Here is a 22,419-nt window from a genome sequence, read left to right as displayed (position 1 = left end):
CATCAATCCTATTCGACAGCCAAAAGAGCAAAACCTAAGACCACGTCTCTCACACGCTTTACCCTGGGGAAAGACTCGAAGTCTTTCGTTACAGAGTTCCGTCAATATCATACGTCCCTAAGCTCGCATCAATGTCTCGGCCTGAAAGCGTATCACACGACGGCCTGGAAGTACGTCAACCACCGTAAAGGCAGCTCGGTAATGCCCCCTGAACCCACAGAGTGATGCGACTTGGTACACCACATCGAGATGATATGTGTTTAATGAACCGACGCGCAACTTCAGTTCACGGAGGAGCATGATTGTTCAGTCCATTATGTTGTTCATTGGATCTGCCGCTGTTCAGCCGAGCGGCGGCGGCGACGGGGAATCACATGCTTGAGGTGAATGAGTACCGCGTCGCGCCTTCCTTGTTCGGAACGGGACATGGGTATACTTTCACATTTTCACATTTTTCAGCTTCACGAACACGAGAGGCGCAAAATCGTCTTGAACTCACCTATCAGCAGCATGCCTCGACGCTATAGCAGGGACAGTGCGTTCGACGACGACGGTAAGCAACCCGTGGTGAAGCGTGTCAACAAGTGCAGCCCGACTGCTCAGGACGATCTGCCTAAGAAGCGCTGGAAGCGCGAGAGCGTTCGCTGGCATAAGACTGGACAACCTGTAAAGACGACGTATCGAGACATATCTGAGCAGATCCCGAAGCGTGTAGCCGGACGTGTCGCTGCTACACCCGTACTCGACGATGTGGGACCGTTAGAGCTGGTCGAAACGCCACACGAGTTCGATGATGTGATCAAAGAGCTGGAAGCATGTCTTCCGGATCCGACGGTCGAAACGAACGCAGCGATAACGGCCACCCTCGACATCAAGCTTGACGGTCTCTTTGAGAAAGATGCAGCACTCAATTCCCCTTACCGGGAAGACGACAATCCCAATGCTGCCAGAAGCTGGCGAGCCGACTGTACCCGATTCCAGTCTCGATCGTCCAACTTTGAGCCTCCCGCTCTGGTTAACGCGGAAGCAGAGACGGAAGCAGGATACCTTCCTGAGGACCTGTACAATTTTGAGCAGGGGGAGAACGATGATGCCTGCTTCAGCACTATCACCACTACCCCCAATACTGACACGGGCTTAGCTCTTTACGCCAAGCCGTCAACAAACGCTGGCAGAAATTCCCACGATCTTTATCAGATCCAGTACGTATGGCGAGGCGCAGTGGAAGATCCTTTGCTCCGAACTCTGCAGCCCAGCGGCCCAGCGACGCATTGGGATAGGAAGCTCATCCGGGCACTGGCACGAATAGCGTACTATGGTACTGCACATGAGATCAACCGACTATTGTGGCAGAAGGTTTCGGAAAGAGGGGCATGAGCTGGCAGTACTACGCTCAGAGAGGATGAGGTGTACGGAGTGATTCGAGATTTAGAGGCGAAGGGCATTGAGCCAAGAAAGGTATCGGACGTGGACTTCTTCTAGGACAATTAGATGACAGAGCCTGCTGGTCGACACTCCTTGCAAATTCCACCGGCCCCGCCAGGACTACAAGCTGCTGTAGGAGATGGTATGTATGTATATGGAAAGCGACATTGGGATCAACGCTGCTTAGCGTGATGCTGGAGAGTGCTTCTTATTGTTTACAACTCATTGCTGCCAGGTACTACCTCCTATAATACAAACGCCATGCCACAATGCTCAGCATGTGCATCCAGTCTGTTCGAGCAAAGCCCTACCTCAGCTTGATCGAGTTCAGATAGGGAGTCAAATGCTTTGAGTTACGTAACAGAAACCCGCCGACCACAGCCGCCGTGCTCACCAGTCCCAGAGCCAACAACGTCCTATCACTCATCTGTGTCTCCTCAACCACTCTACCGATCTTCAAGGACTTCTGGCGCTCCACAATAGTCTTGCCCGAACCTTCAGCAATGTAGTCCTCATAATCGACCTTGCTCAAGATCTCCTGGTACTCGACCACAGTGCCGCTCCAGTTGTTAGTAATCATACCTTGCTCATTCTTGTACCAAGAATTGCACGTCGAGTCGTTGAAGCTTGAATTCTTGAGCACTTCTTGAACCCTCTCGTTGTACGCCTTGACCTTCTCGTCCTTTGGCCGTAGGCTGAGCGATTTGCCTTGTTTGCGTGCTTCTAGCACCGGCTTGATCAGACCGTTGATATACTTGCTCTGAGCTTCGATCATGAGAATGATGCTGTTGTGGCCTAAGTTCGTATTCGGTCCGTAGAGCATACCAAAGTTGGGAAGGTCGGTCACGCAAGTGCCGTTGTAGCCGTGGGCGCCATCTTTCCAGATGTCGTGGAGTGAGCGACCACCTTTGCCGTAGATCTTGATGGGATGCATAAATTCCAACGTCCTGAAGCCGGTCGCGCAGACCAGGAGGTCGTAGTCGGTGTCGGTGTCGACGGCATCGCCAATATCAGTCTTGACCTTGACGTTCTTGCCGCTTACACTGGCGATGGGTCTTACCTCTAGCGACACGTTGTCTTGGTTAATTGCTGGGTAGTAGTCGTCGGAGATGATGATGCGCTTGCAGCCGAGCGTGTACGTCGGTGTGAGCTTTTCCCACATCTCAGGCTGATCTGGTAGTTGCCGGTGTAACATGTCGAGTGCCAACTCCTTGAACTGCTTTGCAGGCTCCGAGCTTGGGTCAACTATGGCGCCGTAAGTCCACTCACGAAAGTCCATCTGAACGGCACGCTTGCGCCAACGAAGAGGTGGAACGTATCGAAGCATATTTCGCATCAGTGGAGTGATTGGCTGGTCGGCGCGAGGAACGACCCAGTTTGGAGTTCTCTGGAAGACTGTGACATGCTTTGCATCCTTGGCTATTTCCGGTAGGATCTGGACGGCCGTGCAGCCTAGGAAATGGTTAACCTCCAATGCAATGACAGCGTGAAACCTGCGAACACATACCATTGCCGATGAGTGCGATCTTCTTGTCCTTCAAGTCATAGCTCCAATCCCACCTCGCACTATGCATCTTCTTCCCGTCGAAGTTGTCCAGCCCATCGATCTTGGGGTACGCCGGCTGGTTGAGTTGGCCCACAGCAGAAACGAGAAAGTCACTCTTGATCTCATAATTTGGATTGAACTCTGCCTCCTTACTGCCGGGCGCGGTGGAGACCTTCGTCCTCCATTTCTGGAGCTCATCATCCCACCTAGCCTCATCCACCGTCGTGTTAAAGCGCACGTGCTGATACAGCTTGTACTCTTGAGCGACTCGAGTGAGATACGATAAGATCTCTTCTTGGCCTGGGTACTCTCGGGTCCAGTCACTATTCTGAGCAAAGCTGTAGCTGTAGAGGGAAGACCACACATCGCAGCAGCAGCCTGGGTACTTGTTATCGTGCCTTGCCGCTCATTAGTACCGCGTCCTCGTCTCCAAACGGGGATATGCTTTACCATGTGCCGCCTACACCTGCACTCTTCTCCAAGATGATGAAGTTGCGGCAGTTGTTACGTTTGATCAAGTCGATGGCAGTGCACATGCCAGAGATACCAGCACCGATGATGACGACAGCTGCGTTGGCATGGTTCTTGTTGCCAATGGCCTAGCAGCGAAACCTTAGTGTCAGTGATATTGTCCTGGTCCTGCCGCCGCTTGGTAGACTTACCACCTCAGGCCAGGGCATATCACCGGCCATGTTGTCTGGAGTCTTCCTGTATCGTATATGGGTATTGAGGTGAGTTGCTCTTAGTCAGGTGGCGCTGAATACGAGTGAGGAGATTGTGTTGATAAAAGTTGCTGAGGACGGAAGTGAAGTAAAGAACGATGCTTCGAGCACACGCGTACCTACCTCGACGATCTTCTGACTCGTTCACTTGCGACGGACTAACGGCAGTGCACAAGGGTTGTTTGTGCAAGAGCGAGGTTGGAAGCAGGAGCGATGGAGTGAAACAAAGTTCGCCTCGGTTGAGACTCACCCCGCACATCACGAACTCTCCACATTGGTCAAAGACGAGGACGAGGATTGCTCAATCGCTTGGCAACGACACAAGCAAAGTGTGTCAAGTCATAAAGCGTGATTAGTGAGCACAGGCTGCTGGATCTGCGGTAGCAAAAGTGAAAGAGTAGTGGTAGTGCCAGGACGACCGGGTTGACCTTCTCAAAATCCTTGCTGCCTATGCCACTTCTCCTCCCACCCAGGATAAAACGGTGACTCGTCCAGCGTATGAGGCTCCCAATCCTTCTCTATCAAGCCCTTCTCGACCTGCTCACGTTCATACTCCTCCAAGGCTCGCATGACCACATGCTCCGTATGCCACGTATTCTTGTACTCCATCAAATTCTTCTTGCCCTCCTTGAGAACCTTTAATATCAGCGTGGGAATGTATGGTTCGTCCCTGAACTCCTTGACTGGTGTGAAGACAGCTTTGAAATTGAAGACGATCGCTCCCGATAGTGGAAGTCGGCGAAGTGTCTGCCAGTCGACTCGGAGATGGCAGCGGTCGATAGTATGGGTAGGATCTTGCGCCTCTCGCAGCTTCTCGTGAGGATCGTCCGGCGGCATGAATAGTGGCTCGTCAATCTCCAGTCCCCAACTACCGCGCTGTATAGCTCTATCGGTGGGCTTCTTCGCAAAGTATCGGTCCATGGAGAATTGCATCTTCTCCTTGTAATCGGGAACGACACCATGGATTTCATGCAGCTTGAGACCAATCTTTGTGCCAAGGTTCCAGCCGAGACTGCTGCAGATAATACCAGCTCGGAAGCTGTAGATGCCAGTGATCGGATTGCGAAGCATGATGGCAAAATCTTCCGGCACATTATGCAACAAGACCTGCAAGGGCTCGACTGCTCGCAAGTCCGTCTTAGTGCCCAGGATGCTGTTATGGAAGATCATATGCTCAAGATCGAGCTGGAAGTACTGTGGGTATCGTGCACGTAGGAACTGTAAGCACATCTCCATCAACTCTTTCGAAGCTATTTCAGCACCAGGGAGCTGTTGCAGCATCATTGGGCCGTACTTCTCAAACAGCTCGGCACGCTGTTTGATGCGGTCCGAATACGTTTTCTCAAGCTCAAGCCACCAATCAGATTCCATCTTTATCAATGCTGTAATGTATCAGTAGAATTTATCTAGTCAGGGCAGCGACATCTTACACATCGTCTGATGGTAGGCCCATCTGAAAGGTCGGAAGGGCCTAGGCAGGGCCTTATTGATGTCGAACTCAGTATACGGTTGGGGAAGTGGCACGCCGCTCAGTGCAGCATAATCTGGGAAGTCGCCAAGCCGTTGGATCTCGTCTACTGTGAAGCCAGTAGCCGTGGCGTGCTCAGAGAGATCCTCCGTATTGCCGACCTCGCAGTCCGGCACACGCTTGCTATAGTCTGTCTCACGAGCAGCTAGCACTGCTGTTGAGTTTCCTGGCCCTTTCAAGGCATCACTTGGTAGATCAGCCAGTGCAGACCTACGGCTAGGTGGAAAGATATCGCCATAGTCCGGACCTTGTGGTGGTTTGTTCGGTGCCGGACCTTGCTTCTCGGGCGACAACGAACGTGGCGGCGTGAATGTACCAGATGCTCGATTTCGCCGAATTTGAAGTCGGTCGAAGACGATAGCTCGTTGTTTGCGGCTGAAGATCAAAGTTCCAATCAGGTACACCACTAAGATGCCTAAGCCGTAGGCAAAGTACTGTGTGTGCAAGTTCAGCATGGTTTGTACGACGATTTGTGCTTTACAATCAGTCGTACGAGCATCACGTATGCCTCGGGATGCTGCAAGAAATGTATAAGAAGTCTTCAGAAAGCTACAGGCACTGACATCAACTGAAGAGCCACGATTCGGGACATACCTACCTCGTCGGGCGTGAGAGCTCTGTCATGTGCTTGGTACTGTGTACTCACGCATACTCGTCTTGCGACCAATGGCGACGCGCAATCTTGGCCCTTATCGCTGAGGAGAGTGGCAGCAGCTGGAGCTTGAGGCGGTATCGTGTGTCGTGCAAGCACGTTACCCAATATGGACTTTGAATCCCGATCAAAAAATTCATGCCTGAGGCCACCGAAAATTCTACCGCGACCATCCTGTGCTTTCGAGGCGTACCCGCAGCTATAGCGTCTCGAGATTCTGCTACGTCTTACGCACGACTTTACTCTCACTACTGGTGGGATCTAGGCCAACCTTAATTCGGTACCCTTTCACCACACTTCTGTCCACGAAGCTCGAGATCGGCTCCCAGGTGGTGTTGTCATAGCCCCTCCACTTGACCTGGTACAACAGGACTGGCTGACGACCATATTCAGGTCCGTGGCTCTTTGGATCAGACATACGGTGGGCTAGGACAGACTCAACCTCATAGGAGTCATTTTCTTCGTCGTCCTCGCTGTCCTCGGATTGATCGTCCTCATCATGATCAGTACCCTGTATCACTGGGGCTGTAGCCACGCTCAATAAATTCGAACTGTCCTCCAGATTGGTCTTCATCTTTGCAATGCCAGAAGTTACTATAGCAGTGTGTCTTGTTCTTTGAACAGCAGCACCACTGTATTGTAACAAGGTCGCTGCTCTGATACTGTCCTGCTGCGCAACATATATATGGTAGTCTTCGACGATTCCGACATCCGGAAAACTCTCAATTGGCTCCCATGTTGGATCGTCGTACCCTTCCCATTTGACCTTGTAAAGCATCACGGGTTCCCTACCTAGCTCCGTGGCGTGTGTTCGTGGATCGGACATGTGATGAGCTAAGATGCTCTCGATCATCCATTCGCCGTCTTCAAGTTCCTCATCTTCCTCGATCTGACTGACACCAGCAATATCCGTATCCAGTGTAGGACGTGAGATCGACGTTCGTTCGACAGTTATTGGCGCTGGCGATCCTTCGCTTTCCGATGTCACACCAGCTGACTGAACCATCGCCGCGCTTGCAAGCATGCCGTGAGAGGCACCAGGTAATGATTTTCGAGGTGTATTGTGCACGGATCGCGTGGCCGAGGAAGCCAGCATACCATATCCAGGGACACGTTGTGTGGTCGGTACGACATTGACCTCGTCTTCATCATCCTCGGAAGACTCGTCTTCGGCATGTTTGGCAGGACTAGGCAGCACGACGTGACCAGAAGTGGATCTACCGGAGGATGATTGACTGTCAAGCTTGACTCGTTTTGCTTGATGATCCTGTGCGATGCTCAACCTGTGCATCGCAGGCGACATTGCACCAACATCAGTTCCGCGAGCGCCTGAAGTCCCAGATATTTTCTCCCCGTCTGGATCGTAGCGCCATCCAAACGGCATGAGTTCATTCGTGATAGGATGCCGGCGCCTGCGCCGACGCTTCTTGCTGACATCCTCAGTAGGCCCTGCGAACGAACCGCCTAAGGCCATGCCGCGCCCAGTGACCTGTCCGAGTGGCAGTAGCTCCCTAGTGATGGGGTCTCGCTTTCGCCGTCGGCGTTTTGAAGGCTCAGACGCAGAGTGTGATGGGTGGCCAGGCATGTCTGGCGCCTGCTCATCATCCTGTGACGATTCAATCATCACATCGCCCTGCACCATCTCGACGTCGCTTAATGGTATGAGCTCACCCGTCAGAGGATCGCGCTTTCTGCGTCGCCGTTCCAGTGGGATCTTGAAGAGATGCGAGTAAGTAGGTCGTGCTCTGCCGTGCTTGCCAGTTGCCACTACAGCCTCCTCGGCCTCTTCTTGCTCGGCATATTCTTGACTAGGGACAGCATAGCCTGCGACACCCTTCAGCTTCGCGCGTTGCTTCCTTCGTTGCCGCTCCTCATACTCTCGGCGCTCCTCCTCAGCCTCAGCAATGCGAAGCAATTCAGCCTCCTCCACGAACTGATTGTTCTCATAGTCCTCCAAATGCTGAGCAGAGACGTAGTCCAGAATCTCTGAGACGCCGATATCATTCAACGTCACATCGCCGATTTTGACATCGTAGTAGGCGCCATTGTCGCCGAGCACTCTACTGACTATTGTGGCATCCGTTGGCGATTCATCAGACAGCTTGACCAGAAGGGGACCCTTGCCATATAGCCTTCTCTCAGGATCCAATGCCAGGCGACGCCTGGAGTGATGCTTAGAAGTGCTCTGTGAAGGCAAAGAGCTGAATAGCGGTATTGTAACGCTTGCGAGAGCCGGCATGCTTGTTTGCCAATTTCGAGATCTTGAGCGTGGTGTGGTTGGATAAACTTCTCAGGGTCGCCAGATGACCCTCACCTAGCATGTCTTTCTGGTCTGTAAGCTTCTCATCGCCTCATTATTATTGGTAACGGTAGAAAGCGTACATGTACTTTGGTCTCGACAAGCATGTGTATATATACATATATCTGCGAGATACCTTTTAGTCAGCAGCTCGAGCGCTAGCCGTAATGAACACCGGACACGACGATGACACGCAAACACGAAGGAGAAAAGAGCATCGGGGGGTGTGAAGATAGGTGCCAAAGCACTTGTTACGCGATGTAAGTCTATGGGTAATACAACCAGGCTCACCGGCCACTTTAGGGGGTATCTCTTGCACGTGGGACCAGCCTCTCCATGCGCCGTTGTGCTCCGTAATCTGCATGCAACACAAGAACCACCATTCACCATCTATATCCTGCCGGGGCCTTTCTACGACAATTTCCTCCCGCCAAATCCTCCGAGCTGACCGAAAGGAGCCCCGAAGTTGACGCTAGGCTTCTTCTTCAGCTTCACCCCGTTGTACAGCTCTTGTGGTGCTTCGGCTGCCGGCGCGAGAGAGCCAGGCGAAATAGCGGGCGAGTGCTGTGATGCTGAGTGCGGGTGGTCCGAGACAGCTGAGTCCAAGGGCGCTGGTTCTTTCGGCGACAGCATACCTGGGCTGGGCTCATTGTATATCGTTGGCCTAGACTCCTCCGGGCTCCGTGCTACTTGCTCGAGTCGCTTCGACAATGCCTCGAGCGTGAAGTTGGATGCATCGGGCTGGTTGGGCAGCTCTGGCATACACAGTGGACCCTTCAGTAAGACGTCATCTTCGTCTTCATTGCTTCTCGTCAACATGAGATTGATGTGTGTGTTGTTGCGCGTGGGAGTGTCTTCGATGCCATCGAAGGTCATCTTGCCTGGAGGGGGAGTCGATGGCCGATCGGCGGCCTTGAGTGGTGTGTGACCAGCCTCAGCACGGTTAGCTGGGGAAAGAGGCGACATTGGCATCGCAGATGTAGGGGGCGAGATGGGTACCTCATCTACTCTGATCTCCTGGTCAAACGAGACTGAACTTTGTCTTTGCGAACGGCTTGATCTCGCTAGTGTAACTGCAGGCACAGGTGGCCGCCTCGAGAAGTCGATGGATACTGGAGCACCATCTCGCCTTCGCGACAGCGGCATTGGCTGAATGCCATCGTCTTCAGCGATGCTCGGTAAGTGAGGAGTGCCGCTCATTGCTCGAGATTGTGGTGATGAGATGATGCCATTGCCATTGAAAACGGTGCTCAATGGTGACATAACAGGCGATTTGGCAGGACTGCGCGACTATGTTAGTTGCCACTCTTCCACTATCCGCAAATCATGTAACCAACCTATGGTGATCCCTCGTCTTCAGCAGCTGCTCCAGGCTTGCTATGCGCTGGTGCAACCAGTCCTTCTCCAGATTCCATACCTGACGCTCTGCCGCAAATGCTTCATGCAGCCTGTCCATAGCACTCGCCTGCTGATCAACAATAACCTGCAGGTCCTGTTCTCCTCGTGGACTCATGATCCCCGTGATGGATTGCGGTCCGAGCGACTGTGATGACTTCTCTGTCTGTTTCGAAGGTGACGGGATACGTGGTGCAAGAGAGTCGTTCGAGGTTGGCTCGAAGGCGAGCGCAGGACTCTTTGGTGTTGGGTCTGAAGAGGGAGGAGGTGAGACCACGAATTCAGAGTGGTGAGAGTCCATTATGTTTGTATTGATGCGCTCATTCACTTGCTGCTGCAGGGGCAATTGCTTCCCAACGTCAAGACCAGTCGGGAGAACAGTTCACTACCTCCGCCAGAGACAGGTGGAGCAGGAGGAATCGAAGGACTGGCTGATGGAAGGCCACGCGAGACCGACTGGGAAACTTCGGCCAAAGATCCAATCACACGTCATTCACATGCTAGGACAAGGGGTATCCATGCAGGAGGCTCCACCGGCCCGCTTGCCGTGAATGTTCCTGAAAATCCGGCAAGGCTTAAATATCTTCTAGAACACACTGAAACGATTCTGTCCATGTACACCTACTTCTGTAAGCTTTTGCGATGCCGCACTGACAAGCCTCCGAGTGGCAAGCGAACGTCTCGCACGTCCTCTTGCGATGTACTCGTCGATGATTGTGATGTCAATCTCTGTCCCCGTGACGTGGCGCCTTTGCGCTTGGGCCAGTTTCCGAGCGGTGAGAACGTGGCATATTGGCCCGCCAATACAACATGAATAGCTGAACAGCAAGAGATCTTTCAATCGAATTGCAGTTCGAGTAGCTGGCTCCAGAACGTCACTCGATCTCGCGCCAGCACTGAAGCCGCTAGGTGGCAACATGCTCTCGAAGATCTGGCTGCCATTGCACACTACCACACGTCTGAAAACCTCTGCGCGGATGTCAACCTCCCATCACTCCCCGTGCTCATCTGAACGATGAATAGGCTCTTCAGGCGTCCTTCGGCCTGGCCACGAGTGTGCGAAGAGCTTGTCTCGACAGCTTGCATTCTGTCGCAGTCGAGTGACCTATGAGTCGTGGCGCAGGCGAAAATTGGGGCTTGAATGTGCTCGTCGTGTATCAAGGCCATTCCCAATGAGATTACAACTTAGTAGGAGGTAGCAGGTGATCATACGTGCTGAGTCACCGGAAGACACCGATCCCTTGCTTCGGTTCACATTCCGTAATGCGGACAGAGGTATGTAAACAAGCCAGGGCCGAAGCACAAAAGCGTGCCCTCTCCCGCCACCACTACTGCACAATGTTCGATGATACATCGGAGTGTGGAGATACTGGAGGCACTCTCCTCAACCAGAGACTAGCCGCTCCTGCACAGTACTCTTTCGAGCATGACAGGTGGTACCTTGCGCAACACATGTGACAATTGTCTCGCCGGACTCCGCGAGGGCGCATGATGGCGTCCAGGCGGGCATGCTACTGGCTGGGATAAGTAGTGCGGTATACTCTCATCTCTCCTACAATTATTACCATCAAGATCGTCCGTTGTCGCTCTTTACCAGTCACTCTTTCATAGCCAGCACGCAGGATCCAGCGGTCGGACATCAAGCCAAGTCGCAAGGAACAGGATAGCCATGCTGTTCTCCTCCATTAGCACTCTGCTCCTGGCGGCCACAATCACTACAGTATTAGACAAGCCCGTTCCAGTTACACTGGGCGAGATCGAACGTCGATGGTCACAAGGACATTCAGAGGTACGTCAAATCATTTTGGGTGTATCATCATTCTTTGTCTTGGCCTGGCTACAGTCCTAGAAGGTATGCTGTGCCAGCGCAGAACCAGGCATCCGGTATCTCCGTGATACGTGGGATGAGTTTTCATGACTAACTGTGGATCAGCACGAGATTCACCCTTCACACGACATCCGAGAGGCCACACCAGCATGGACTGTCAAACGAGACCCGGACATGGCAATCATGACGACCGACTCCTTCGACTCCACGACAGACGAACGCACAATGCTAGTGCGAGGATATCAACCTCGTAACGCACGTCTGAGAAGACGAGTCGACAATGATGCCGGCCTCGTACCAAAAATGAAGCAGTTCGTCGAAGACTTCATGCGTAGCAAGGGCCTAACAACTATGATTACTCGTAGCACTGAGGATGCTGTGGACGAGGCGCCGGTGCTGAAGCCGAAAAGGGGTATGCGGTACAGGTTTACTGCTTGATGATGTGCTTCCAGTACTGGGTGGGTATTCATGCAAGCATGATTGGCGCGCTGGATTTGGAGCTGGGTTGACCTGGTCTTACGATGTCACGATATTGCTGAGGATCAGTTGGAGTTCGACTCAAGATAGAACGTTCATAGGCAGGGCGAATCTTTCCGCCTACAAGCATGCTCCGATTTATGAGAGCCACGTCTAATTGGTTAGCTTTCTACAGACGTCACCTATTCTTCCTGTTCTCCCGCTTGGAGTCGTAGTACTCCGCATAGTCGGCCTCGTAGCCCAGCAGATACTGGCCGATTCCCACACCCACAATGAGACCGAAGAGATAGGATAGTGGATGAGCAAGCCATGTCGGACCTGGAAAGGCCATACTGACCTCGGCACTATGGAGCTGTAGCAAGAGTTGCGGTAGTGACGGGGACACGTTTTGGATGTAGCAATCGTCGAGATACTGGTAGATATTGCGGAAGCTGTTTTCAGAATTAGCACTGTATTCGTGCTCGTTGGAATGAGATAGACGAACAATTTCTCGTTGGGTCCTTCGGCCTCGGGATCGTCCTTCGGGCTGCGTGGCGAGATGCCGGTCGAGATCTCGATCGTACAAGAGCCTTCGTGGGTATCGTCGACACGGAAAGTATGTCTCGCACGTGCTGGGATATGTACGGGCTGTGGATCGGACGCTGATACGGCCGTCTCCTTACCCTCGAGGGTGAAGAGGTAGCGTCTACTCCGTAATTAGTAGCTGGGGTGGCATATACAAGTATTCTTGCGTAGACGAACCCTTCTCTGATGTGGAAGAACTCATCTTGGTACCAGTGCCAGTGAGGTGGTGGTGTTAGGTAGTTGAGCTTCTCGGGGACTTTCTGCAAATCCGTTGGTCGGTGGGTTGTCTGTATCTCAAGGACACTTTTGCCATCGGGTGGCGTGACCCATCTTGTGGAGCGAATGCCGTTGTATTGTTGCACGGTGTCCAGTTGTGCTGTTTTGGTCCTCCGGACGTGGAAGTTGGTAGAAGACATTTTTGCGCTACGAGCGAGATGGGGACGAAGGCAAGCTGCCTGTCCAGTTGGAAACCTCTTCGTACTGTTGAAATGACCTCACCCGTAATGCGATTACGGCTTTCCGATGATCAGGACTTCGCTAGGATTGGCTGCTAGGGAAGGCACGATAGTTCGAAGGCCGAATTCGTCACGTGGAGGCGGGAGATCTCGCGTTACTTCCGCGCTGCCGAGAACGCGTCTCACACTTGACATCTCGTGTCATCTTTGCCTGAGCATTACGTCTGGAGGGCAGATAGAGCATGCCACCCATGACGTCCGTCCATCACTATGACGGCCGCTGTATACCGCAGTGGCACCCCTTCCCTGTCAATTCCACAGACTCAGAATACTGCTCCGGTCCTCGAATTCAACTGCCTCTACACGCACGATCTCAGAAAGAAGCAAAAGAAATGGCACGATGGGTTCCTACGCTTCCATACGTTCAACAAGCGGATCATGGTGTACGACATCCCGCGCAACTACATTGGCGATATGCACTGGACGGCCGGCGAAGTGCTGCAAGAGGGCGACGAGCTTATGCTTGAAAAAGGCGGGGCCATGGTAGAGGTTGCAGACGCTATAGGAAGAACTGAGACCGACTTAACGGAGCTTAGAGCAAGTAGGAAGAAGCCTGTCACTGGCAACGGATCTTCGCCTGCACGAGTACCGCAGACACCTGCTGTACGGATTCCTAGCATGACGGCGTCCAGACCAGGTACCGCGCTCAAGCACAGATCACTCAATGCATTGCTAGGAACATCGAAAGGACCTGTAGGGAAGGCAGCACTACCTACAAAGTCACCGTTCGAGGTACGACATGCTGGTCTGGAGAACGATGCTTGGAACGAAGGACGATCGCCAAAGCGACAGCGGGTAGGGAGACCGGTAGCTATGAGCGTGGTGAAGCCTGCCAAGGATTCAACGCCGCTATGGGCACGCACATCAGATGCTGCTAACGCAAGAAAGAAGGCACAGATTCTACAGGATCAGCGATCACCGCAATCAGTTGAGATAATCGAGCTAGAGGACGATGCACCTTCAGACAAGTTTCTGCCTGGCTTTTCGAGTGATGCTCTGGTTCCACCGTCTTCTCCACCAAGACACAGACCACGCAGAGAAGCAACAGCACCGCCTGCTCGGTCAAGCTCACCTGCATTTCAGACACAAAAGCCCGCCATGGAACGGTTAGCGCGGGAGACTCCGCTTGTCAAGTCCGCCAGTGCGGCGCATTCATCTGCTACAGTTCGACAAGGGACGCCGCTCCGGCATAACATATCGAGCAACAGCGCGGCAAGCAAAGGTAGTGCAGTCGAGCGAGAGGCAACCAAGCTCGCATCAAGGCCGTCACTGCCACTAGCGAAAGCAAACGTCGACACGCCACGCAGTAAGAAGCCTGGTACGGCTCTGAAGATTGCGGCGAGTGCTCCAAAGAAGAAAATGCTGGTATGTCAGGACCAGCTGACAACGAAAGCCCCTCGTCTGCCGAACACTGACCTGGCTGATGCTCCTGATCTGACTGGTGATGAGCGCGATGATAGTCGAGACCGTGGCGCGAAGACAAAGACGCAGCGGCAACTGCTAGATGAGCGCCTCAGAAAAGTAAAAGGCCATATTAAACCGATCACGAAGGCCGCCGCCATAGAGCCTATGGCTGAATCGCTCGATTCTGGGCAGACCAATCATGACGGCACAGAAAAGTCGTGCGGCATCAAAGATCACCAATTTCAGAGTATCGTCAACACCAGCAGCAGTTTCGTGGATATCGACACCATGCTGCCGCAAGCTCTCATGCAGGAACAGATACCACTAGGCGGTCATGATGAAAGCTCACGAACAGATCTATTGGAAATCCCCAAGCATCCCGCGCCCCACAGTTCTCCGACGGTTAATTCGGTGAGGGCTGACAAGACTACGGCTGAGAGCATGCATGTTGTCCACCGACCGGACTTTCCACTTGCAGTTGTACTCGATTCACATAAGCAACAGGGCACGAAGGTAAAGCTCTCTTCTCCTCGCAGAAGAAGGCGCATCGGTAGGAAAGAGATACGCCAGAGTGCTCAATCATGTTTTCCGCCGCCTGCTGAGTCCATAGCGCAAGCTGCCCAAGCTGCTGGCATTGGGGACCGATCTGCCGAGGCTAGCGTTGGACCTGACACTCCGGACGTTGTATCGACGACTGGCAAGGCTCCCATTGAGATGGTATCTGGCATTGACAATCCCGCTATCCAGGAAGGAACACCTCAGATCTCCTTGCTCGACCATGGCGGGCAAGTCATTGAAACGCTGAAGCGTGTCCCGGGTCTTCCTATGCGGTTCACCCCATCGCCGCAAAAGCAAGCACAGCTGGTAAGACAGACCGACGCAGCTAAAGCCTCTGAGCAAGTAGTGCTATCGGACCAAGTTCAGACCGCCGGATCAGAAACGATAGGCAATGAAACAACGACAGCGCCAGCGTTCGCGAAGCCAGCCTTGCCAGCGTCCAAAAGGACCAATAAGAAAGCAGCAAAGCAGCCCGTCACGCTCAGTACAGCAACGTCTGGGACAGCGGCCGTCATGCTCGGTCGACCATTTCAAGCACCGAAGAAGGCCAAAGTGGCTACGGAAGCGGTTGCTAGATCGGTTACGAAGCATAGTCCGACAGAAGTCCCAATGACGGCGGATCCGTGGAGCAGGGAGGCCTTTGATCTGTTCGACTGGCGACCGCCTGGGTGGGACGAGGAGCGGTGGTGTTTGAAGGATGTTGCGGATGCGCTTGGTGAGACCACAAAGACGTGAATATGTGGACGATGTCGCTGCCACAGTCAGCTGTGATCATCAACTGCCGTGCTTTCGAGAATGGGGAGGCTTTGATTCAATCTTGATAGGGAGGTAGTATATACAATACGCCGATCAGATGGCGCAACGAGCAGTGCTTGAAAGATCAGTGAATCGTGCGTGGTCGCAAGCACGATTGAACTTGTTCTCACTCTATTCATGTTATATACGAACGCTGCCGACCCTCGTTCCTTTGCCTGACTCGTCGTTGGTCCGAAAATCAAGTCAATGGCTTTGCTCGTTTTGGGGGTGCCTATCCACCGATAGCTGCATGAGGCTATCAGCCACGATCCCGAGACAGTGGGAAGTGTAGTGAATGCGCGCCATCTTTTTGCACGAATTAGTGGCAGATCTATCACAGCCAATCATATGCTGCTGATCGGAAACCCTGAAGTCTAAATCGTGCCCCGCCAAAGTTGGTGTTCGAGCTGCTGCGTGTGAGCTGCGGGTCACGGACACGGACAGCCTGACGTGGAGGCAGCGGCGTGCACATCGCCCACTAACATCACCTTTACTACCGCCATCCTACCTCTCCTTCAGACTCAATCAAATCAGACACCATGCAAAACCTCATCCACACCTTCATCGACCCCCTCCGTGACCGCTTCGCCCCACTCTCCCACCAGTCAACCTTCCGCACCACAGGCCAAATCACCCCCGAAGAGTTCCTCGCAGCAGGCGACTTCCTCGTCTACAAGTTCCCGTCCTGGAGCTGGGCCGATGCAGCGACACCGGATCGTCGGGTCAGCTATTTCCCGCCTGGCAAGCAATATCTCGTCACCCGTGGAGTGCCTTGTCGGAACCGGGTGAAGGATGGGCTTGGATTGGGTAATAGTGGCGACGGTGACGACCAGGTGGTGAGGGATATGTTGGAGGGACCTGGCGAGGAAGCGGGATCGGAGAATGATGGGTGGTTGAAGGCGGGGTCTGGGAGTGGGGGTATGAGCAAGAGTGCGGAGTTGAGGATGAAGGATGTGAGGACTGTGGATGATAATGGGAAGACGGAGCAGGTGGAGGAAGACGAGGAGGAGGAGATCCCGGATATGGAGGATGAGGAGGACGATGAGGAGGCTATCATACGTGATACCAAGACTGGGAGAGGCGAGGAAGGGTGAGATGAACGCGCATATCCGTCACCTGAAAAGTCTACTAATGAACGCTCAGTCTACGAACATACACCCTCTACATCACCTACACACCCTACTACCGCACCCCACGCCTCTACCTCCTCGGCTACCACGCCGCCTCCAATCAACCACTCCCTCCTATCAGCATGATGGAGGACATCATTGGCGACTACAAGGACAAAACAGTAACACTCGAGGACTTCTCCTTCACCTCCCCACCCATCAAAACTGCCTCAGTCCATCCCTGCAAACACGCCAGTGTCATGAAAGTCCTGCTCGATCGCGCCGACGCAGCCTTGAAGTTGCGGATGGAGAAATTGAAGCAGGGCGGAAAAGCTAGTAGTGCCGGTATGGAAGGGCTAGTGGAACAGACATCCAGCTGGAGCCTGGACAAGAAGAAGCCAGCGGACACGAAGGCATCTACTTCTGCCTCGACCTCAGGAGCTAACCAAGGCGGCGACGGCGAATGGGAAGTCCTAGACGAATCCTCCGACCAACCAGAAGAAGTCGCTATCCGTGTGGATCAATACCTCGTCGTCTTCCTGAAATTCATGGCATCCGTGACGCCGGGCATCGAGCACGATTTCACCATGGGCGTGTAGCTACGCTCGGGCCCCCATGATACTCTATCCTTGGTGGAGAAAGCTGCGAGCGACGTGTTGAGCCGAAGGGAGGGGTACGAGTGCCTCGAGATTCCGAGAATTCGGACGGATGGTAGGGCTCTGGAGGACCTGGTGAGGGAAGAATATGTCAAGTTGTTTCCCGGGGTGGATTTTCCTAGGGAGGTGGAGTGGATGGAGGTGAGGAGGATGTTTGGAGGTGGGTTAATGGCGGTGGGTATGGATTAGGTCTCCTTTTCCTATGACAGTCGGCACTGGATATGGTGGTCATGGTTATTAACGTTGATGCGGATGGCACCAGGCTGGCGCATGAGGGGAAGTGTTCTCCTAGGTCCTGAATGGGTCGCATGGCGTTGCGGCGCGATACTATGGTAAGGTATCCGCTGCATATTGGACATAGATACCGTGGGTCTGACATCGCTCTCGATGACCTCAAGCGAGTTTGTGTCCTACAAGGCGCTTTTCCGTCATTCTGTACTTTTGACTTTCCGGATCCAGTTCGAGAATAATGCATGGCTTTACAATCATCCTTCGTAAGGCGGCGGTGGCGGCAATAATCCCGAATGCACTTGCTTTTCGACTTGGCTACTTCCCACACTCATACCAGCCTGATATTCCGGCGCAGCGCCGTCTCCCTGATCTGGTTGTGCAGCACCGACTTCGATATCCATTCTCTTCTCTACATCCGCCAGTTCACCCGCAACACTGAACCGACAAGTAATCGCTAGGACATACTGCCGACTGATATTCCAGGTCTTAAAACTGGGAATCAAGTCCTTCTTGACCACTCGACTCGTCGTCTCCTCCGGCGTGGCACTACCGAGGACCAACGGGAGGCCGCCTTCCCGCCAAGTCTTCTGTACGATAAGCTGTTCCTTCCGTTCGACTTCCGAGGAATGCTCGCTCATTATCTCCTTCTCCGCTCGGACTCGAGTCGTCGAGAGCAAGTATATGGATAAGGATTGTAGCATGATATCGGGCGTATCAACGGCTGAGTCTTGTTTCTGATCTACGCCCTGTACAGCATAGGGTGCCGCACCTACAGCCACTTCGAACCAGCTCCCTGTCCAGATCTTCTCTGGCGTCATAATCTTCACTAACCAGGTGAACGAGGGCGTAGTCTGCCGCTCACCAGACATCATAGCTTTGGCCTTTTGTCGAAGACCATGCCGTTGCGCATTCTCGGGTAAAAGCCTCCTCGTCCTTACAACAGCCAATTCTCTACAAGATTGAGTACGACCAGCTCGTTGAGCTTGCGCCTGCTTCTCAGCTGATGAGGAAACCACGTACACGAACTTCAAATCCCGCACCTTCTGCACCTGAACATCAATCCCTGGCATCTCCAAGCGAGCACTAATCCAGTACTCCACGAAACTCTCAAATGGCGGACGCCCAGAATATACCGACGCGTCGTCTTTACATTGTACCTCCATTGTCGGCGGCAGAGCATGCCCTTCATTCGCAAAATAAGCATGCGACTCGTATACCGACGGGACGCTCTGATCCCGGATCTCTTGAGCCTGTGTCGGCATCTTGAGCGCAAACGGGAAGATCAATTCTTCTTTGCCATCGGCCTGGACAGGGGAGTCGTGGATACGGTGGAATCGATTTACCAGTTCTGCACGGCCGCGGTAGGTGGTATGGCTGTACATTGTACGTTCGAAGATCTTGGTTTTGGAACGGCCGCATAGCTGGAGAATGATTTTGAGGGGGCCGAAGAGGGTGCCGGATGTGTTTGCTGAGCTGTAGTTGTAGAGGATGGCTACGTGGCCGGTTATATATGGGTCCTGGTTTGTGTAGCTGTTCTTATCGAGGATGATACGGGAGGTTAGACTGCCTAGTGACATTTTTGCAATGTTGAACGTATGTTTAGTGCCCAACGATAATGAAGCAGTGGGCTAGAGACTTATCTTATCGTGCTACTGACTATCTTGCTAAGTGGGCATACGGTATTGTACAGACGCGACCATTCCATACCAAGGCTGCACTGTAGTCTGCTGATGAGGCAGTGGAAGCGTGAAAAGAAGCGGTCGAAGGATTGTGGCGGTAAAGACGGCAAGCGGAAGGATGCTGCTTGGCCCACGTCAATTCATGGCGATCAACACAAGAAAGTAGACTGTTCGTGTAAGTCGATTGGTATGTACACCGCAGTCATTGAAATCGGCCAACGTGGCGTTGCGGCGGACTTTGGGACTCTTCATACAGGTCCTTTGTCCTCCGTCTGGTTTGCTCAATTCGGATCTGGTCGAGATATCTTCAAAATTTTCAGCGGAACGGCAGTAGCATAGAAGAGTGCAATCTGCTCGCGCATGGGTTTGGGTTGGAACTCAACGTCCTCTACTGAGAAGTGGTTTCTTGCTAGGGTCCATGTCAGTACCTGATCATCTGCTCGGCCAGAATCAGCTGCTTACAGCAAGCATGTCGAAACGTCTCAAACGTTTCTGCGTTCCGTACTGCACCCGAGATGATGACTTCCAGCTGTGGACGCATGTCGAAAAGTGATCGCAGAGTTGCCACGAGTGCAGAGATAGCCACTTTGTCGTATGTCTGTATGGAGGTTAGCACAACGGCTCGCAACCGGTGTTCAGTTCAACAAACAATGTCTGCGCCAACAACGACATCGTACGGCCATGACTCGCAATCTTCTTCAACCCATGTCCCTCGTAGACCTTGACCCCATCTCAGTATACTCGTCAGTACCTTCAACTCATCGTCGAGATCGTTGAGGAACAGATTTTCTCGCAAAGACTCTACCACGCCTTCGTCACCGTCGGTAGTAGTAACGTGCTTCGCTTGAAGATGCTTGGCGCAGAGGATAGACAAGAACCCAGTCCCAGCTCCAAGTTCCAGCACATTCCTGCCCTGCACGAGTGGCCGTCCGTCCGAGGTCATAAGGTACGAACCAAGATGTAGTGCCGCCTCCCAAGTGCGAAAGCCAGTCGTTCTTGAGCCAGAGATCAGGTGTCTGCGTTCTAGAAGTGTGGCCGTTGGCTCATTACCGTTATCATCCAATGATGTAGATGCAGAAGGCGGGAGACAGCTGAAGGTTACGTATGTCTTTTGCTGCACTGCTGTGGTTTCAGGAGGCAGAGTGGTGGCAATGAGAGTAGAGAAATGGGTCATGAGTTCGTCTGAGATCTCCTGCAAAGAAAAGAAAGGCCGTCAGAGACGATTATGGAGGGAGCGAGGGATTTGAGAGTGACTATTGTAGCGACCTACATCTTCTTCTTCGTCATCGATGGACTGTTCTATCTTGGCTAGTAGCGGCTTGAGGGCTCGGATCTGGTATTGCTCTGGTGGCAGCCGGATGGTATGCTTTGCATCGAATAGCTTCTTGTATACCCATGACTGTATATGGGGATCTTTGAGCAGGACTTTCGGTGGCCATGCTAGGAAGTCGGGCTCCACTAGCTGGAGATATTGTCGCCGAAAGAGAAGGAGTTGCGGGTCCATTTCCAAAGTGATAGATCAGGGCTAGAGCATCGATAGCAGTAATGGAGAAAGCCAGTTCTTCACTCCTGATCAGCTTCTTCTCCACTTCCACCGTGCCAACAATGGAGGTAGTGAACCTAAAGCGAGAAGAGCAGATTGAAGTTCTTCGTGCCTGTTATTCTTGGATAGTCAACCTCAGGCACAGATATCGCGCCAAGACCACGGCAAAGCTCCGCATCAAGCCCACATCGGCAATTTGCTGCAGCACATCGACGACGACTTTACGGCCTGGCAAGCGCTCACTCGAACATCTCGACATCCTCAAATACCGCAATCATGTCGGAAGGCCAGGTGACTTTGCGCACGCGCAAGTTCATCCGCAACCCACTCCTCGCCCGCAAGCAAATGGTCGTGTGCGTACATCCCTTCGAGAACATCCACGAATACACCATACTACGAAACGTTGGCCATGAACATCAGGAAAACCGAGATACTAACATCTTTGTGATTATGCAGTGACGTCCTTCACCCCAACCGCCCCAATGTGAGCAAAGACGAACTCCGCGACAAGCTGGCCGAACTCTACAAGGCACCCAAGGACCAAGTCTCCTGCTTCGGCTTCCGAACACAGTATGGTGGTGGCAAGAGCACGGGTTTCGCTCTCGTCTACGATTCCGCTGAGGCGATCAAGAAGTTCGAGCCCCATTACAGACTTGTGCGATACGGACAGGCGAGCAAGATTGAGAAGGCTAGCAGGCAGCAACGTACGTACAGTATACACAAGACATGTTGGGCGAAGGCTAATATCTGTTGATAGGCAAGCAGAGGAAGAACCGCATGAAGGAGCTTCGGGGTACGGCCAAGGTCAAGGGTGCGAAGAGCAAGAAGGAGAAATAGTGGTTGGGCGCTCGGGCTTATGCTACTGCGTGGTGGCAATCGAGTGTACACATCCGCATCTCGAGTTTTTGTGGTGTTTGCATGATCTGGTGCAAGGACTGTACCGGCATGGCGTTGATGTTATAGGTATAACCTGAAATAAACCTTCTCTGCCACACGCCACTCGAACTGCTCATCCCCTACTTTCTTTGCTCGACGTCTGGGTTCGGTCTGCTCGCTGCTTTCCCGCTTATCGGTGTCAGCGACGTCTAGTTTACACGCTCGAGGCGATCGGAGACTGTGTTCGGTGTGACCATCGGCGCGAGACGACTCTTGCACTTCCTGGCAGCAACACTCATTGCATGCTCTCACCGTTCACTACCGCACGGTATAATTCCATAATTGCAGGCAGGTGATCATGTGTGTATACTGCCGCTTCGGTATGGCAGAGTCGACAGCTCAATGGCCGTCACGCTCATGGGGAATGTATAGGCCTCGTGAGGAGGGATACCTGCGATCGCCGGTTGTTCTGATCGTCATGTCCGTGCCTCTTACATAACATGGCAACAACGTATACACTGTGATATCTTGAACAGGACGGATCCATGTACTTAGTGATCAAGCTTGGCAAGTCATCACACGATCGCTGCAATCGTGCTTGCCGCCCCCTGCTCACG

The 22,419-nt window shown here is 53.0% G+C and overlaps 12 protein-coding genes across 12 annotated transcripts; 5 read left to right on the top strand and 7 right to left on the bottom strand.

Moving 5' to 3' along the window:
• Positions 1 to 131: 131 nt before the first annotated feature.
• Positions 132 to 1,377, top strand: LTS14_007134 (uncharacterized protein; the record flags this gene model as incomplete). Its single annotated transcript, XM_064839826.1, has 2 exons — positions 132 to 170; positions 460 to 1,377. 2 exons carry the CDS (start codon positions 132 to 134, stop codon positions 1,375 to 1,377), a joined length of 957 nt encoding a protein of 318 aa, XP_064692585.1.
• Positions 1,378 to 1,732: 355 nt separating this feature from the next.
• LTS14_007133 (uncharacterized protein) lies at positions 1,733 to 3,663 on the bottom strand (the record flags this gene model as incomplete). Its single annotated transcript, XM_064839825.1, has 4 exons — positions 1,733 to 2,877; positions 2,933 to 3,315; positions 3,422 to 3,570; positions 3,634 to 3,663. 4 exons carry the CDS (start codon positions 3,661 to 3,663, stop codon positions 1,733 to 1,735), a joined length of 1,707 nt encoding a protein of 568 aa, XP_064692584.1.
• A 462-nt stretch (positions 3,664 to 4,125) lies between these two features.
• Positions 4,126 to 5,676, bottom strand: LTS14_007132 (uncharacterized protein; the record flags this gene model as incomplete). The annotated part of the gene is made up of 2 exons (XM_064839824.1): positions 4,126 to 5,075; positions 5,124 to 5,676. The coding sequence occupies 2 exons, from the start codon at positions 5,674 to 5,676 to the stop codon at positions 4,126 to 4,128; spliced, it is 1,503 nt and encodes a 500-aa protein (XP_064692583.1).
• Positions 5,677 to 6,093: 417 nt separating this feature from the next.
• LTS14_007131 (uncharacterized protein) lies at positions 6,094 to 8,112 on the bottom strand (the record flags this gene model as incomplete). The annotated part of the gene is made up of 1 exon (XM_064839823.1): positions 6,094 to 8,112. The coding sequence occupies one exon, from the start codon at positions 8,110 to 8,112 to the stop codon at positions 6,094 to 6,096; it is 2,019 nt and encodes a 672-aa protein (XP_064692582.1).
• Positions 8,113 to 8,583: 471 nt separating this feature from the next.
• On the bottom strand, positions 8,584 to 9,868 carry LTS14_007130 (uncharacterized protein; the record flags this gene model as incomplete). Its single annotated transcript, XM_064839822.1, has 2 exons — positions 8,584 to 9,454; positions 9,510 to 9,868. The coding sequence occupies 2 exons, from the start codon at positions 9,866 to 9,868 to the stop codon at positions 8,584 to 8,586; spliced, it is 1,230 nt and encodes a 409-aa protein (XP_064692581.1).
• Positions 9,869 to 11,236: 1,368 nt separating this feature from the next.
• Positions 11,237 to 11,833, top strand: LTS14_007129 (uncharacterized protein; the record flags this gene model as incomplete). The annotated part of the gene is made up of 2 exons (XM_064839821.1): positions 11,237 to 11,356; positions 11,501 to 11,833. The coding sequence occupies 2 exons, from the start codon at positions 11,237 to 11,239 to the stop codon at positions 11,831 to 11,833; spliced, it is 453 nt and encodes a 150-aa protein (XP_064692580.1).
• Positions 11,834 to 12,050: 217 nt separating this feature from the next.
• On the bottom strand, positions 12,051 to 12,852 carry LTS14_007128 (uncharacterized protein; the record flags this gene model as incomplete). Its single annotated transcript, XM_064839820.1, has 3 exons — positions 12,051 to 12,303; positions 12,357 to 12,557; positions 12,614 to 12,852. The coding sequence occupies 3 exons, from the start codon at positions 12,850 to 12,852 to the stop codon at positions 12,051 to 12,053; spliced, it is 693 nt and encodes a 230-aa protein (XP_064692579.1).
• A 309-nt stretch (positions 12,853 to 13,161) lies between these two features.
• On the top strand, positions 13,162 to 15,648 carry LTS14_007127 (uncharacterized protein; the record flags this gene model as incomplete). The annotated part of the gene is made up of 1 exon (XM_064839819.1): positions 13,162 to 15,648. One exon carries the CDS (start codon positions 13,162 to 13,164, stop codon positions 15,646 to 15,648), a length of 2,487 nt encoding a protein of 828 aa, XP_064692578.1.
• A 599-nt stretch (positions 15,649 to 16,247) lies between these two features.
• ATG3 (E2-like enzyme) lies at positions 16,248 to 17,416 on the top strand (the record flags this gene model as incomplete). The annotated part of the gene is made up of 2 exons (XM_064839818.1): positions 16,248 to 16,798; positions 16,852 to 17,416. 2 exons carry the CDS (start codon positions 16,248 to 16,250, stop codon positions 17,414 to 17,416), a joined length of 1,116 nt encoding a protein of 371 aa, XP_064692577.1.
• A 542-nt stretch (positions 17,417 to 17,958) lies between these two features.
• LTS14_007125 (uncharacterized protein) lies at positions 17,959 to 19,281 on the bottom strand (the record flags this gene model as incomplete). Its single annotated transcript, XM_064839817.1, has 1 exon — positions 17,959 to 19,281. One exon carries the CDS (start codon positions 19,279 to 19,281, stop codon positions 17,959 to 17,961), a length of 1,323 nt encoding a protein of 440 aa, XP_064692576.1.
• A 383-nt stretch (positions 19,282 to 19,664) lies between these two features.
• Positions 19,665 to 20,887, bottom strand: LTS14_007124 (uncharacterized protein; the record flags this gene model as incomplete). The annotated part of the gene is made up of 4 exons (XM_064839816.1): positions 19,665 to 19,774; positions 19,846 to 19,981; positions 20,033 to 20,575; positions 20,654 to 20,887. 4 exons carry the CDS (start codon positions 20,885 to 20,887, stop codon positions 19,665 to 19,667), a joined length of 1,023 nt encoding a protein of 340 aa, XP_064692575.1.
• A 315-nt stretch (positions 20,888 to 21,202) lies between these two features.
• Positions 21,203 to 21,763, top strand: LTS14_007123 (uncharacterized protein; the record flags this gene model as incomplete). Its single annotated transcript, XM_064839815.1, has 3 exons — positions 21,203 to 21,279; positions 21,383 to 21,630; positions 21,684 to 21,763. The coding sequence occupies 3 exons, from the start codon at positions 21,203 to 21,205 to the stop codon at positions 21,761 to 21,763; spliced, it is 405 nt and encodes a 134-aa protein (XP_064692574.1).
• Positions 21,764 to 22,419: the final 656 nt, after the last annotated feature.

Source organism: Recurvomyces mirabilis (genome assembly GCF_035927965.1).
Source record: "Recurvomyces mirabilis strain CCFEE 5264 chromosome Unknown scaffold_19, whole genome shotgun sequence".
In the NCBI taxonomy this organism is placed as follows: Eukaryota; Fungi; Ascomycota; class Dothideomycetes; order Mycosphaerellales; family Teratosphaeriaceae; genus Recurvomyces; species Recurvomyces mirabilis.
This window is presented reverse-complemented; position numbering and strand designations above follow the sequence as displayed.